This window comes from Falco biarmicus, chromosome 3 (genome assembly GCF_023638135.1).
Source record: "Falco biarmicus isolate bFalBia1 chromosome 3, bFalBia1.pri, whole genome shotgun sequence".
Taxonomy (NCBI): domain Eukaryota; kingdom Metazoa; phylum Chordata; class Aves; order Falconiformes; family Falconidae; genus Falco; species Falco biarmicus.
The window spans coordinates 90,993,091-91,010,543 of record NC_079290.1 but is presented as its reverse complement, the minus strand read 5'-3'; the positions used below and the strand labels follow the sequence as shown (position 1 = coordinate 91,010,543).

General features: G+C 41.1%; 1 protein-coding gene across 1 annotated transcript; it reads right to left on the bottom strand.

Annotated features, from left to right (window-relative positions):
* Positions 1–6,966: 6,966 nt before the first annotated feature.
* On the bottom strand, positions 6,967–14,212 carry LOC130146242 (ovalbumin-related protein X-like). Its single transcript, XM_056332216.1, has 7 exons — positions 13,988–14,212; positions 13,292–13,342; positions 11,877–12,005; positions 10,969–11,086; positions 10,058–10,200; positions 9,613–9,768; positions 6,967–8,593 (listed from the first exon to the last, which is right to left on the bottom strand). The coding sequence occupies exons 1-7, from the start codon at positions 14,210–14,212 to the stop codon at positions 8,192–8,194; spliced, it is 1,224 nt and encodes a 407-aa protein (XP_056188191.1). The 3' UTR covers positions 6,967–8,191.
* Positions 14,213–17,453: the final 3,241 nt, after the last annotated feature.

The window sequence follows — 17,453 nt, the reverse complement described above, 5'->3', positions numbered from 1 at the left end:
AAAGTTAATAAACAAAGTCTTAGTTCATACAAACAAATACTTTTACTTTATGCATGGCAGAATGAGAAACAGTAAAATAATGCAGAACACACATGTGAAGGTGAGATGATGTTTCTGTGGAAGGAATCCTTTAATCATTTGTTTCTTCAACTGATATTGAAGATCATAATCATGAGATTACATCAATCTTTTTGTAAGTTTTGTAAAAGATTTTTTTTTAATTGCAGAGAAAACTTAAATTGTATTTGAAAGAAATGTTTGAAATGCTTACCTTATCAGCTTCACCTGCGAAGGTAATAGTACAGCTTCTCAGCTGTACTTGGGGCAGACTTGCCAAACTCCTTTAAATATATCTTGTGTAATTTTTTGACACGCCCCACGCTGCCTGTTCTGTGTTTACCAAATACAGTGATGGATGGAGCTCAATGTCAAGTAAACTTTTACCTGGAATAATTCGATTCTTTAATTAAAAAGAAAAAAGCCTGAATGAAAGGATTTTATCCTAAAATCTCCAAAATGGAAGATTCATTCATCATAGCATGTAAAACCTTCCAGAAAAGGAAGGAGCATATTGAAATGGCTGAGGTAAAAATAGTGATAAAAGCTATTCATTGGAACTTGAAGAGTAATTACGATTTGTTGTGGCAGCAAATAATCTGGCATAGCTCATGAAAATAAAACAAAAAAAGTGAGAAATTCAGTATCGCAGAATATCTCTAAGGAATTTTGAGTTAATTTCCGTATTATTCTTCTGTAATAAGCACTGACAGGCCAGATCCCTCTCAGAGTCACCATTCTGTGAACTCAAAAAAATTTGGTAAAACCAATATATGCCGGACTGCTTGCTATGGCATGCCCACACTGTATCTATTACAACTTTTCTCTCTCCTGTTGTTGGCTGGACTACCAATAACACTAGTCTTTCTTCCCATCAGAATTCATAGATCTTGCTGAGGAATAGAGAACCTTCTGCTACCAAGGCACTTCAGAAACAGCACATCCTTCAATTGTTAGTTGCCAAATTTAATAATATTGAAATAGATTCTTTTGCAAAAACTTTTATGTAATTGCCCAGTACTGCTTACAGCCTGCATTGTGAAAGGCCACACACACAGTGTTTCACAGAGCACAGTTTTTCATTCTAGAGCAATCTAGCTCAGGGAGCTCAGACGCAGTCACAGTCTGCACAGCACATCAGTGGAACAAAACCTTCAGTGAGCATATTGTGGGAATGCAAATTAATTTCAAAAGCAATATTGAGAGCATCTGTATAGAGGAGCATTACAGAGCTGAAGAAAGATGTGTTGAGGAAAGAGGGGTTGAGCAGAGAAGAAAGGCAAGGCTTCTGTTGCTTTTTAAATTTGGGCATCAGGATATTTAGCTCCCAGTCAGATGTTCCCAGAAAAAGTTTTGAACTTGCTGCTAAAATTTTGAAGAGCAGTTTAAGTTGAGTTGCTCTTTTCTTTTCCCACAGGTCTCAGCACCAGATGCTAGGTTCAAAGTATGCCTTTTGTACATACAGAGACCATTCTTACAGATCTTCCACAAGTAGCTTCATGGCACATCAGGTGAACAAACCAGCTGAAGAAACATTCATGGTCTGCAGGACAGTCATAATGTACAATAGCAAGCAGAAAGCAGTCACATAATTCCTTTGAAATAAAAGAATGAACAGACAATAAAAGAAACAGCTCTGACCTCTCTAAATGCCATGTGATTTTTAAACAGAAACCCAAAGTCAATACACAAAATGCCTCTGAAATTGTAGAACAAATTATGCTTCTGGAGAGAAGAGATGGGCTCTTTAACTGTTTTAATTGTCCGTGCAAGTGGAAAACCTCTGAATCATCCATACCTTTCTCCCTAGTACAGTTCTTATTAGTCTTGTTCACCTGAAGATATTAGTGCAATAATAACGGTGTAGAATTCAGTCTGGAGTGGTGCACTTGCATACCACTAGTACTTTACATAGCACGGGGTGTAGACCAGGCCGTTATGCTACAGACATTGCTACGCAGCAGCAGTGCTTTTGAGGAAAGATCTTTAGGGCTTGTCTCACATTGGTGGCTCACCACTGTGAATCTATTGTAAAGAAAGAGAATGAGCTGTTCTCTCACAAGAGCAGTACGTGAAGTGGTCAATAGCTGAAAATCATATCACTGTGCTGGTGGAAAGACAGGTTAAATGGGTGAATGTGTCTGTAGATGGTGAATACCTTTAACCACACAACTGAGAGAGCTCCCTAAACTGCAAGCTGTTCCTGTGGCTGCTGCCCCTTCTGTCTTTCCCGCTGAAGGCTGCTTTGTTTCTGTTCAAACAGGCTTTAACATTCACTGCCGTGGCCCATTGTTGTAACTTTACAGCTCAGAAGTCAAAGGATTAGCCAATATGTTTTACCCTGTCACTTCTAACTTTTGAGTAGTCCTTGAATCTTTTTTTTTTTGACAATCAAATTGTCTAGCGGTATGCTCCAGCTAACTGTATGTGAGCCACCTTGGCATTTATGCACCACCTACTCAAATCACATTCGGGTCATCGTAGACAGCCTGTAACTTAGTAGCTACAAAGACATCCAGTGAGTCAGACAGTTGTTTCGTAACAGCCAATTCACAGCATTAATGTTGTCAGCAGTGGCATGGTTTTCAAAATACTTCTTAGTTCTATATATATATATATATACATCAATGAAATAATTTTTTTGTTTTGCAATAGAGCAGGGGCAGTACACTCCTCAGAAGCATGTTAATACACAACCCAGGTTACTGGTTTTGTTAGCATTTTTAATTTTTATTGGTCAAATGAATGATTAATGTAAAGCAAGTTGCAGAAGGAACAAAATCATTCCACAAGTAAAAATCTTGATCACCATCAGTCACCAGTGCAGAGTCGTAAGGATATAAGAGGTACTGCCTAGTCTACTCAGCAACTTTAGATCTGTAATGGAGTCTAGTGACATTAAGCAAACCTTCCCGTAGGTGAAATGCTCGCTGGGCTAAAAGATAATGGATCACCCTGCCCAGCACAGCTGTGTAATGCAGCACAAACACAAAAGGATATGTTTTGCCACATGTCCTTGTTTCAACAATGCTTGTCCCAAGGAAGAGGTCAGGTAAGACTCTGCTGTCCTTTGCCAGGCCTTTCATTGTGGAGCTGTCCCTAAACTAACAGACTCTTGGACATTTGAGCCTTTCCAAAAGGATATGAAGTCCAGGTCAGCGCACAGACCAAAGCCTCTCACCCAATCACAACAGCCCACGCAGAACTCAAGATTTTTCTTTCATCCATGCTGCTGCCCTCTTGCCAGTAGGATGGAGCCTGTTGATTGTTCCGTGTTTGTCTTGCTCAGTGACTGCCAGTGATTGTTCAGTTAGTTGCCATTGCAGATCTTGGTGCTGTAGCTATCAATGATGTTTTCTTTCTCAGTTGCTCTGTAGGACTGTGTTCTTTCCCCAGTGCAAGGAAAATGAGGTGTCTGGTCAGGTTCCTTTAGACAGGAGCTCGTAGCCCACCTGGTGCCTTTCTGCAGTAGTGCTGTGTCATTGTGAAGAGATGGACATTGTTGCCTCCAGTGCTGCCTTCATTGTTTAAAGGGATATGCATACCTCAGTGCTGGCAGAGTGGATTTCTCCAGTGAAGACATCTTCAGAAGGCTTCTATGATGGCCTTGGTCACAAGTCTCTCACACTTGCTGCACTTGCTTAACAGTGCACACAGTGTACAAGGTCTCCTGCTATAAAGTTTCTGGACCAGCACACACAGCAGTCCCTTTATCAGTCACCACAGCATATGTGAAGTTCCTTATTCCTCCCTCAAGCCCTGGGGATCAGCTAACAGCCAGGGTGAGGCTGTGGATGGTCTTACCTCGCTGGGTCCTAAGGAGGCAGCATGGTAACCAGGCCCTTACACCTGGCATGCACATGGCGCAGGACAGGTGGCCACTGGTGTTGGCACAACTAGTTTACTGACTGTGCCATACGGAGCTTAATTAGCAGGGTCCCTCCCCACAGAGAAGACACTTCATGGCAGCCTGTGACTAGCAGTGCTCATGTCACCATGCCTGTCACTTTACCTCCCACTGCTCACTGGAAGGGTGCCCAGCAGGCCACTTTTCTTGGCACATGCTCCCAGGAAAAATAACATTTTTCTTTTGCATAAAACAGAATAAACTAATCTCTTGGTTTGTTTCAACACAGACAGACTTCCAGGAAGTCTTCCTCTCCTTTGACTAGTAGCCTGCTGAGATTCTTAATATTCCTTGCATGTTTCCTGCCACCCCTTGCAAGAAAAGACTGCTGCAGAAAAGGAGAGAAGGAGAAATGTCACTGCACGAAGCTCCATGCCATCGTGTCAGCTTCGCAGAAAAGAACTGGGGGTCCTGGTGGAGACCAAATTGACCATGAGTCAGCAATGTATCTTTGTGGCAAAGAAAGTTATTAACATAGGCTGCATTAGAAAAAGCATTGCCAGCAGGTAAAGGGAGGTTATCCCCCCGCTCTGTTCAGCGCTGGTGGGACCACAGCTTGAGCACTGTGTCCAGCTCTGGGCTTTCTAGTACAAAAGAGATGTGGATGTACTGGAGCAAGACCAGAGAAGAACCACAAAGATGATGAAGTGATTAAAGCATCTGTCAGGAGAGGAGAGGCAAAGAGATGGGACTTGTTATTCTGGAGAGGAGAAAGTGCAGGGGGGAACTTCTGCATGTGCATAACTTACTTGATGGGAAAGTGAAAAGAAGATGGAGCCAGACTTTCTCCAGTGAACATGCAAGAGGGAATAGACATAACTTGAAATAGCGTAAATTCCATTTAAACATAAGAAAATGTATTTATTTCTGGGGAGGGAGGTAAATCCAGATTGCCCAAAGAGGCTGTGGAGTCTCCCTCCTTGGAAAGTTTCAAAACCCAGCAGGACACACTCCCAAGCAACCTGCTCTTGCTGACCCTGCTTGATGGGGGGAGCTTGGAATAGGCAATGGGCAGAGGTCACTTCCAATCTCAGCTGTTCTGTGATTCTGTGTCATATGTAGAGGAAGATCTCAAGGGAGACAGAGACAGCAGGATTATTGCACATTAACGTGCAAAGTACGGCGGTGTAGATGAGGCACTTGGGATGAGGGTGTATGGCAAATCCCACAGGGGAGTACAATTTCCATGTTGTACAGGGAGCAACATTGCCTCATACCGAGAGGCCCTTGGACCTCTCTTTGTGCTTTCAGGAGGTGTGTTAGTTGCACCAAGAGGTGCAGAATGTTTCAGAGTTTTCAGCCTTGCCCTCCTTGTGTTATTAACCTGCTGAGCCTTCCATCTAGTGCTGCACAGTAGTCTGTCAGAGAAACAGGGTCTCAGTTCTTCAGAAAATAAAAATGCCAGTAGCCTCCGGAAGGCTAGGACAAAAATGCCAGTAGCAACAAGGAGGTTTTAAAGAATTATTTATTTTTGTCCTTTTTTCAAATAAAAACTTTTGGAGCATTTTATTATTGTTAAAATTTGGGGCATTTTTTTTTTTTAAAGCAAATACTCTCAGATGCCTATTGGCATGAGAACCAGAACTGTGCCTGGGAAATGAAACCTGCCGGGTGAGAGTGCAGTGGTGCTGAGGCAGAGCATAGGGTCCAGCCCTGCTCCTGGAGCACCTGCACCTTTCCCCGGCATGCTGGCTTGGTGGGTGACAGCACCGAGAGGCTGAGCCACAGACCCGTCTCTCTGGGGCACAGGAAGGGCCACTTCTCCCAAATCTCTCCAGGGTTTTAGAGACCTCAGAGGCCACAGCAGGCAGTCATCATCCCACCAGCCAGGTCTGCCACACCGTTTATGGGGAATGCTCTTCCACTGCCGTTTAAATACTGTGCCCCCTACCTTGTCCGTGGTGGCCAAGGCCAGGTCCTAGCTGTTGGTACTTTGTTACAGGTTTGATCCAGTATTGCTGAATTTGCTGTCTGCTGTTTTCCCTTTTGGGAAAGGGGAAGCTTTGTACTTCTTTGTAAACCTTATGGCTCCTTTGCTTTTTTCTTATTCCTTCATTTTGACCTTTGTTGTCATTCAGGAAACAGCATTGGTCACTGAGACATAAATTTGTACTTTAAGCGCTTTCCAGTTTAATAATCATAGGAAGGCTAGTTTGCAAGCGTAACTTTTCAGATCTTCGTATTGTTTAGGTGTACAGGCTTTTAAATTTAACAGACTGGATCAACTGCTTCTGGCTACAAAAGGTGCAAAAGATAAACTGCTTATGATAAACCTTGAGATATTGAAATTTTGCATCTTTTGGAACTGTTCGTATCACTGCTTTCATTTCTAAAGAATAAAAGTTAAAGTATACTTGGTAAAATAGCAGGTTTTACCAAGGAAAGCCAGATGAGTCTGTATCACAAATATCCTGATGATATTCAAATAATGTGGATGTCAGACCTGTAGCACCAGCTGCTTCCCTTTACAGATCTGCTTTTATCATACCACACTATGTGCGGATGTGGAAATAGCCAATATTAAAAAGAGTTCTTCCTCTCAAGACTCTCGATGGGGAAAGCCTTTGCCTAATAGTTTTCAGTCTACTTACTCTTTCTTATGCCTTTCGAGCTATATGATTTTCAGATTATTTCTTCATTTGAAATAGCAGAGCTGCTGGAATAGTTGTTCCTTGAAATATTTACCAGATTAATTGTTGGTGCATCCTTAATATCCATTGCAATTGTACTCAAAAATACGTAAGAATAGATTAGTATACCATTGGGATATTTTTTGGTAATCTGCAGTACAGAGAGGAATCCAACTCTACATGTATGCATTTATGCATTTCATAAATGCCTAGGAAACTTTGTATCTACATGCTTCATTCATTTTAAAAATAGGATTTTGTACTCAATCCCGTTTTATTCACAACCGTTAACCAATCTAACAATATTTTCAAGGGCTTGTGGTCCAGAAAATTAATATAATTCTCATGACGAGCATTTGTGATTTTCTTTTATTACATTAACCAAAAAAATCAATTGTATGCATATGATTAGAATGAAAACAGGACATAGTACTGAGCCAATATATCCATATTTGCAGACGGCAACCAACACATAGGAAGAAAAAGAGACAGTATTAAGATTCTCATGTATTTCTTAACAAGAAGAGGTGTAGCCTTCTTTTTAAAAGAGATGTAGGAACAAAGAAGCCCAGCTGCATTCATAGAAGAATAATGTACTCTGGTTTTGAACTTCACCTGAGGGCTTTCCAGGGACTGCTTCAAGTTTACTTCATAAGCTAACTCAACAGAGACAGATTATTTTGAAAGCTGTGTTTTTCACAAAACTTCCATGGAGAAATCAGATTCTTTAATATCACTTGCAGGATTTTTCACAAAAATCACAATGTTTTCAAATTTGAAGTGTCTTCCAATGTTTTAAACAAGAATTCAGACAGCTCTCTTGCCTGGCAGTTCTCACTGACTTCTGGATCATCTGGACCATCTGGATATCCATGTCTCAGGCTGTGAATCTACACTCTGTGAGAAGGCACAACTGCACCTACAGATAGTTAGATTTATTTGTGTTCTCTGAAGTGGAAGGGAGACTCTCCATGACTTTTGAGAACTTCTGCAAGAAATTCAAAATTAAGTGAGGAAGTCATGGTGAGAGAACAACTCTTGTGATAGTGGATGTCTACACCATTTCCCAACAGCTAAGTAAAGAAAATTAGAATTTACATAGGTACCAGTTAATAACCTGCATATCTGAATGTTATCCACAAGCATCTCCTCCAGACTGGAGATCTCAAACCCCATGTTTCAGGAACAACATGGGTTTGTGAGAAGGATGCTGCTGGAGAATGGGATGAGTGCAACCCACGGCTTTCTACATCAAGGACTCCAAAAGATTACTTGAAACCCTACCTGCAACTTGTTTCTCAAGTGAAAATCACTTGGGCCCTTCCTGGCTGGTGGGTGCCTCTGTTCTCTGTTGGCTGTCTGTGCTCAGCTCAAGCAATCCTGAAACCAGTCTGAGAAGGGAAAGGAGTAATCGTGCTTGCTGCTGTTTCCTCACCTGGAGGTATGTCTCTGCAATGGAAGCTTCCACAAAGCGCATTTCTTAGATTAGGCTTTCCACTTGGAAAAGATATTGAAGAGATGAGATGATACTACAATACTACAGTAAAGGGGGTCTGTTTCTGAGGGGAAGGTAAGCATTACTTTCAGCTTTCTTTCTTTAGGGGGAACAATATCTACCAAAGAAGAGAATGCTGTTGGTTGGATTGTGTTTGATTAAGAAAAGGAATGGGTGGTCAGCCCTAAACTCTTCAGACTCAGAGGACTGTTCAATGTCTCCCAACACACCCTCCGAGCCTGCCGTCTCGGTGCCCTCTTCACTGACTTCCATGTACGCCTCGTGGACGGCCTCAGACACCTTCAGGCTCTCTGCTGAAGAGATGCCAGAGAGATTGGCTGAAGGGCTGAACAGGTCGGTCATACCCAAGGCCGTCAAGACACTTGTGAGGTTATATTTTTCCTCAATCTTCATGCGTGGGAGGTACACTTTCACTCTCTTCTTTTCCATCACATTGGGACTGGTCCATTCTACGAGTTTGTCAAAGCTGATTTTGTTCTCAAGCTGCAAAGAGAGGCAAGGAATGAAATGCCTGGTATGCGAATATCCTATCAACATCCCTTTTGTAGTTTATTTTTTGCCTCTCCAATACTGCCTGTGTAACTGTCCTTTTATTCAGTTCCTTACCCACCTCACACATCCTTTTCTATCCGACTAATCTCGTATCTCATGAGGCACAACCCAGCAGTTTCATAGCCAAGACAATTAGTTCAGCTTGTGAAAGAAATTGCAAAAAAAGGCCATGAAAATTTACCTGCAGTTGACAGTACGTAACAAATGCAAACTCATCTACCTGTTGAATATCTCTACTTTATAACATCATTCAAAAAAATAGCTGAAATAAGACTAATGGATTATATAATGCAGGCTGCATCACTTTTTCCCTTTCCTAAGCAACAGACAGGTAATTTGCTAATACCTTGTTAACTTAATTTTAAATTATTACATTGTATTAACTGATGAAGTGGTATTGATCAGTTAGTTTAGCTAGATCAGTTTTGCCATTTCAAAATCAAGAATATTTAATGGAGATTATGCTTGTTTAACTTTGGTTTTCATTCCATGCTGACATAATCAGAGCAATTTTTGAAAGCAGCCTATTTATGATGTTTAATAATACTTATTTTGTAAAAAAAAATAAATAAAATTAGTGATTCCTGCAAAGAATGACTAATTCTCATCAGTTTTAGCAGTATTTCCACAACAGTTTATATGGGGCATGGGTGAAATTACCTCCCCATGACAAAAAAAAAAATAATGTGCCCATACATACATCCTATTGTGCAGGGCTACAGCAGCACTATGGTCCTTTATGTTCATTTTACTAGACTGAGCCCAGGGCCCTCCTAAGGGGCCAGTCTCTGCCTGAACACCTGGTGGCACCTGGGGGGCTTTGGTACTCCCCTGCCTGCCCGGCACAGCCGTGCTGTGGGCAGCCGGCATGTAAATGGACAGCAAAAGGGATGATGGCAGCCAAGTCCCACTCAAATGACAACTCTTCTGCTTCCCGGCCAGGGCCATACCTGCTCCAGGCCAGAGATGTCATCAGGCAACAGCACCAACATGCTCAGCTCTCCGCCTGCATACGGAAGCTCCAGGATCTTCACTTTCTCTGCAGCCACCGCTGCCACTTTGAAGGTGCTGTTCTGGCTCATCATTTGCACAGGTCTGCTTTCTTGCTGCAGAGAGAGAAATGTGAGACTACGTGACTGGGGAGCAATTTTTTCCTTAAGCAGGCAAATGCATAAGGGACAGGACTCAATCTTCAAGCATGTTGCTTTTGAAGAAGAGCTGTGTCTCCATTCCCCCCTTGTCTGCTGGTGATCTCTGGTCAGACACAGCTCTTGAGGTGCCCTGCTGAGTCACCTGGCCAGTGACCACAGCATGTTGTATGTGTAACACCCGGCCTGCTGGCCGTGCAAGCTAACACTGGCTTCCTGGCCAGAAGCGGTGTCTGTGCCCCCCTACCTTTGTCACACTGAAGGGAAATTCCCGAGTGTTGTCTTCTTTAAACGCTGCCTTCCATATCCCTTTGAAGTAAATGGCATTCACAAGGACCAGCATAGTATCAAGATCAACAGAGCCTGGTTTAAGGAAATCTTGAATCCGTCCTTTAAGGAAGAAGCAGGGCAGAGAGGGGTAAGTTTCATAGCAGTCACCTTGCATTTTAGAGGTCAATCAACACACTGCTGCTTGACTTGACTTCCTCTTCTTCAAACATCTGCATGTGGAATTCAGGTTCGTGAGGATGATTTTATACAGACTGGCTGGCACCTGGCCAGACATTCTTCAAGAAGACAGGTAGGTTCAAGAGTAGTATACATCCCTGGGAATATTTCTTGGAAATTCTGCTTGGAAAAAGATTTATATAGAAAAGAAGGAACAGCAGAGGGAAGTGTAGAACAGCACTACAGATTTATGTTCCTCACTGCGCTCATTTCTCACTCTTGACTCTTGTTATTCCTCCCACCTCAGCACAATAAATGTACGCAACCTCCTGAACCATTCCTTTCCCACCGTCAGCCTAGTGTGTGCACTACTTTCTCCCCTGGCAGTCCACTTCTTACTCATCCAGCACATCCTTGTAAAATTATGCCTATATTCTAGAGAGGCTGGAACTAACCTTGCATGAGTTAAGCTCTCCAGACACAAAAAGTGTGCGTATGAAGTGTGCATGTCCTGGCACCTCTGCCTCTACCAGATATGTTTAAAACACTGTCACTGCCACACAGGTGCAATAGAGTCATCCCTTTCCACAGGAAACATCCATTAATGGGGAAAGGAGGAGGAAATTTATCCTCTAATGTTCAGTCTTTCCAGAAGTTGTTCAAATACAGTTGTGAGAGGGAAGTATATTTCAGAATCTTGTCTGACCTTACCATTTGTATGATTTTCCACCCAGGAATTAATGAGCTGTCTGGATTGATCTGATGCTGTTTTGAAGTTGACTAGTTCCAGACCTGCTCTGTACAGTTTCTTCACACATTTTAAGTAGATCTGTAAAGACAGCAATTGTAGCCACCAAACTAGTCATTTTTTAAAAACAGTATGAAGGTGAAATAAAATATAGCTAAAAGGAGTTTTATAGTGATGCCATGGTTAGGCTGTTCTCGTTGCTTACTTCCTGGAAGAATCTGCTAAAACTCGGCCAGAAAAAAATATTCTGATCCATGACATTTTCAGATCTGACATTTTTATTGCTTGAACAGTTTAGAGTATATATTAGAAATGTTTAAATATTATCTTGAAGAAAGCCTGATCCAAAAAGTGTTTCAAAGAGTTTCAGGTTCGTGTTTTATTATCATTATGTCCACCCATTTTTAATTTTTTTTAAGCATTTTTCCTTAAAGATAAGACATTTCTTTGATTTAGAACACTTTTATCTTTTGTTTTGAAAGTGTCAAATGAAAGATTTTTACACTTTCAAAAGTTGTTTTTGAGGTGAGGTGAAGTTTTGAAGTGATGTGCTAAAGTCAAATTATTTCCTGGAAAAAACCCCAATCAAACGACCTATTAAAATGAACAGGCTTTGGGGAAGCAAGCAGGGACTGGGGAATTACATTACTAAATAGTTTTGATTATAACTCCATTCATTTTTAATTAGGACTATCTTTTTGCCTGGAACTGCTTTCCATTCCAGTAACTGTCAGGGCTATGGCAAAAGCAAAAGCCATGGAAGTCCACATCAGGGGAGACCACTGGATTAACGGATCACTGGCTCTGGTTAGTCCTCCTGGATTACAGTTTTAGACAGTTTAGCAAGAAGTCATGCTAATGCACAACTCACCGGTAGGATTGAACATGTCTTTTCAGCATAGAGTCTGTTGGCAATGTGGAGTGAATAACTGGCTTTTGGTGCAGTGATATCGGAGAGGAGTTCTTTAAACAGTATGTGGATATTCACAGATTTGCCACACTGAGTTGTTGATAAGAAGAACAAAAGGTATAGCTGTTAGTTTATTTTGCTAGGAAAAGAATTATTTGTAAGATACAAATAACATGGGAAAATGGACAGGATTTGGGCATTTGCAAATGAACATGTACTACAGTCTAAAAGCTCCATGGGAGGGATGTTCAATATAAACAAATAACGATGTACAATTGATTCATAGCATGTAATGACACTCATTCTAGGTGACAACAAGCAGAAAACATCAGGGATTAATCTGAAACCGTATGGCTCAGGAGTGAGGTGACAAGAAAAATTCAGGTGTCAATGATTGCAACTGGTAGGTTATCATTGATGTGTAGCCTCTAGTTCCCAGCTTCTGCTTGCATTTTCTTGGCAGCTTTCTGCTGAAGCTGCAGATGGGAGGAGTGCAAGATAACAAGTGAATCAGGAAGTATCTCACAATACAGTGAAAAAATGGATCAGCTGTCTAATGCCCCCCAAATAGTGCTCCAGGTGACACATCTAACAGCCTGTTAAGAAAAATGCAGAACGATAAACAGTGGCTGGGATTTCATTTTATGAGAATTGTATTGAACTGCTCCTTTCCAAATGCTTAACCAGCCACTAAATGCTCTAACTGATATTACCTTTATTTTTTAATTATTTTTTTTTTTAAATCTTGTTCCTTGCAAGTCCCACCTTGTGCTTGTGGATCCCAAGTGGATGGGGATAGACCAAGGAGCATGGCTTGTGTTATCTTTACAGAAGCAGCAGATTAACATGGAGAAAAGCACACAGGTGGTATCAAGGTACTGGGGCCCCTCATGGTGCTCTTGGGGTAGCAGTGGGACTTGGATGCTGGACAAGTCTCTGTAGATTTTGGAAGAGTGTGCTTGTTTTCCAGCCTTTTAGGCTTCTGGGTTTTTTTCTGCTGAAGCACCTTCCCGCCCCACCTTGGAGTCTCAGCTACAAGCCTGACTGCAGCACCCCGAGTCCAGATGTTGAGCCTCTTCCAAGTGTTGTCCCCCAGCAGCATTTGCAGGTGAGCAGATGCTCATCTACACAAGAAGGTAGCCTGGTGCCCAGAGCATCCTGACCTGTCCTGTCACTTGTTCTGGTGCAACGTGTGCAGCCTGTCTTCTTTTTCTGATTTTTGGTTTTGGTTTTGCTTTTTTTTAACTTACATCTCTTAAATCAAGAGCATTAACAAGGTTTGGGAAGGTGTCAAACTTACTTCAAACACAGTCAGAACAGTCTATTCTCAGGGGAAAAATATGAAAGAGAAGTAAATGTACCTTAGATTTCTGTACCTTGGTCTGAATAGTTCCTCCAAGTCCTGCAATTTTGTCAAAGTGAAGAACCTGCAATTGAAAGTAGTAGTAGAAGAAATTAAGTATGTGAAGTCCACTGAGAGTCACTGACATTTGTGTTGAAACTATAGGTTTGGACCAACGAGGTCTGATTAGCACATAAATGAACTGAGACATTTCATGTGAGCTTTAAACCAGTTTTTTTACTGCAAGTGCCACACTGAAAATGTGTAACTATGATCCTCAGTTAAGTTCCCTTCTTTTCCAGTTAATGGTATTCAGTCTATAAACCAGCTACAACCATGTCATATTGCATTTATAATTGTGACTCTTGTTTTCTAAACGTTTAATCTTTTGATATTACAAGTTGTCCTTTCCACTTGGACGAAATCAGTTCTGTGAGATAATATAAGCTGAAGCAAGAGACCGTTCTTCAGCACTGCTCTTTCTTAATAAGAACCAAAGGCTGCTTTTGCTGTTCATAAGGAAAAGCAATGGGAAGTGAAAACTCAGCTCCAGATCCAAACCTCAGGGTTTGGAATGCCGTTCTTTTTCTAGGCAGGTTTGAATCTAGGGCCAAATGTGACTATGTGGCTTTCTTCCCTCAACTGGAGAAAGTCCCAAAGATGTAAGTGGATAATCTGTCATTGTGTTGAACAGGATCAAAAGGAGTTTGTATCCATTTATGTAACTTACCTTCTCCATCTGATACTCAGTGTTACCTCTTGCTCCCAGATAGACCATGGCCAGGGCTGCAATGATGCTCAGTGGGGAATACAAGATGTTGTCGTTGGCATGGTGGACTTTCAGCTCTTTGAAAACATCAAAACAAAACTCTGCATTTGCTGCACTGATGGAGCCCATTGTGAAACTGGTGTTGTCTGAAGCAAACAGAAATAAGACTGTGTAATGGTGATACATAGCACTTGTTTTAAAAAGTACTGTCAATAACCCAGAAACTGCTAATTCATTGTGATGCTGGACCAATGAATGATGTGAAGTCTACAAATTTTGTGATCATTAGAAACGTTGTAACTCCTGACCCATTTATTGCTGAATGCATATCTGTTTTCTTTCAGCAAGATACTAGCTCATCATCAAGATAGTCTTTTGTACTTGCCCTTTAGAAAATAGATAGTTTCATCCATGCTTCGATATGATAGACATAACACTGACTAGATGAGTTTCCCTATGGTGATATAGAGGACTCTGAATGATGTGTGAGTCAATGCAAACTTCATATTTCATTTCCTTCTGTGGCTGCTCTGGACCATGTTCTGGACCTTTAAATCAAATGTAGTCAACTCACTGTACACTTAGTGTACTTCTTACTGTTGCTTAGTACAAGCAGCCACAGATTTGGAGGTTGCATTCCTGTAGTTTACAGGAGTAATGGAAGTAAATTGATCGGCAAACCCAGCCAGTTGCTTAGATGCTGAACTATAGATTTAGGGGGTTCTTTTCTGTAGTCCCATTTCAGACATTTAATCTCTGCTGATGCCTTTTTGTTGAGAAAAAGCACAAGCATATATATCATAAATACGGGTTTTGGCAGTACAGCTTGACACAGCATAGAGCTGCATTCAGTCAGTCAGGTGCAAGTCCTGTACATGCAAATCAGTGTGACACATTAAGGATATTCACTGAAACCTGCAGGCATTCTCTATTTTGAATAGGAGACCAAGAAAGTTGCATACTGTTCTTGTATCTCTAAAACAGTTAAAGTTGGAGGAATAGCAGCGTATCCATAGTCTGGAGCAGATATGGTTGATACGTGACCTGAGAGGCATCTGACACTCATGACTGTGGAACCACAGACTCTGTGAATTGTCATACTGTACCTCACCTGCATTCTCCAGAGAGAGAGGCTGAGAAAAAAGAAGTGCCTTTTTTCCCAAAATAATTATGTAATTTCCCGTATAACTATAAAATAACAGTTTTAATGTGACACCAGATTTTCCATGAAAAAAAGGTATTTCCACTCAAAGCTGTGGTGTACAAATGCTCACACTTTGCACATCTAGAAATATTTGACAGTCAAACAGTATAAGATATATTCATAAGGCAAGGTAAAATTACTGTATATGCTGTCTTTTTACATATCTGTTTTATACTTACCTTAAAGTTCTGAAACATAATATCTCTTTTTTTCCATATTAAAGAATACAAATTAGAAATTATATTTTACTTGGAGAAATACTTACCCCACAAACTTCAAAACAGCATGGAATAATCCAGCTTGCCAGCTGAACCTAAACAGATTTCTGAGCTCTTGGTGATATATATTGTACCATTTGAGACACTCCCACTGTAAGCCTTCAAGGAGTCATCTTTGGAGTCACTACCTTTTGTCATGGCCTTTTGATTCATTGCACTTTGAAACACTGAGTAGACCAATGTTAGACTGGTATTCTGTCCTCAGCAAGTCAATCTTTATTTACTGAAGGAAAACCTAATAAAAAAATGAATTATTTAAGCCTTTTCTGTAACTTACAAGGCTGCACCAAAGCAATTGGAATTCAATTCTAAATCTATGTCTCATGCAGTTCTTTTGAATTTACACGTTAATGTGATTGGGCCATATTAAGTAACTAGAGCCAAATGAAAATCAAACGCAAAAACCTGAGGAAAAACAGCGTTACAAATACATCCAGCAAAACAATTCATTTTTAATAAACCTAGCTGTAACATCAGATCAGGTGATTCTCAGAGCCAAGTGAAGCTAAAGGTCCCAAAATATTACTGGGAAATAAGACCTAGTCATGGTGCACTGATCTGGGAGTGAGCAAGCAGTTCCCACCACAGTTCATTGTTAGTGATCATCCATGGATATAGTTGAGGAAAGAGCCTTGTATTACCAAGGAATGCAAAAATGTGCATCAGCCCCCAAAAACCTAGCTGTTTCTCTTCTTACCTACAAAGTACTATGAGTGACACATGGAGCAATGTGACACAGTACTCCCACCAGGCGTGGAGGGAAAAGTGGATACTGGGCTAACTGCTGAAGGACTAATATATATGCAACAACTCACTACAGTGTCTGTGCAGTGCAACAGAGGTTAGTTCCTCGTGGACAGTGACCATCTGATGTTGCCAAAATAATTAAATTCCAAGACAGCTGCAATCATTATATCCGCCGGGGTGTGTATGTGTGTGTGTGTGTAGGTTTGAAGTGGAAATTTTCCATGTAAGAACAAACCCAAAATTTTCTGTTTATTTTTCAAGACCAAAATCGTACTGAAAGGTGTTTTGATCTGCCAAAATGCAGATATATGTTCCTAGAGTCCAAGGACTGGTGTGGTTTATAACTCGTACACGCACAGCCACATCTATTTCTGTACCTCGGTAAGACCAAAGGTTTTTACCTGAGGTCAAACTATAGGGACTAAAGCATACATGTGGAGGAAGGGAGAAGGGCTCTGAGGAGAAAGTATGTTCTGCTAAAACTTCATTTTGATGGAAGCATTCAGAGCAGCAGTGCTGAGATGAATTAGAGGTTGGATGGTGGGCATGGCAGAGGAAAAGTCAGGAATTACATATTTGCTGGGCTGTGAGTCAGACCCCAGAGTAATCAGATGTTCAGAAATGGATTTTAGCCAGCTGGTAGGATTTAAAGGATGATTGAGGGTCAGCTTTTAATTTTCATTCTCTGCAGGTCATGGCACAAGGCCCGTGGTACATGCACAGGCCATTCTCATAGATCTTCCATACTTACCTTTTTACTATGGCAGGTGAATAAACTACAGAATCTGTCTGCTGGAACATTCATGGTCTGTTAGACAATCATAATGCACAATATCAAATATAATTCAATTGTAAGAAGCTATTACTCTTTATTGAATAATAGACTTGATGAGCAGTAAAGAAACACATCTGGCATCTGTAAAGGTCGTAGGGATGGATAATAGAAATGCCAAATTTGTACATATTAAGTGACAGAGCACAGCGCAGCAGAAGCACCCTCTGTGAAAAGGAAATTGAGCTGCTTTACCCTTAACAGTGTGTTTTGTTCTGCTGAAACACAGGCGTGTACATGCAGAGCTGGATGGTTGGAGTGGCTTTCAGTTTCCAAACTCAGAAAGAACTTTTTATCTGAGGATGTTATAGCAGGATGGGATAATCTAAAAACAGTAAGCAGCTTTGTTCTCACATTCTTCAACGC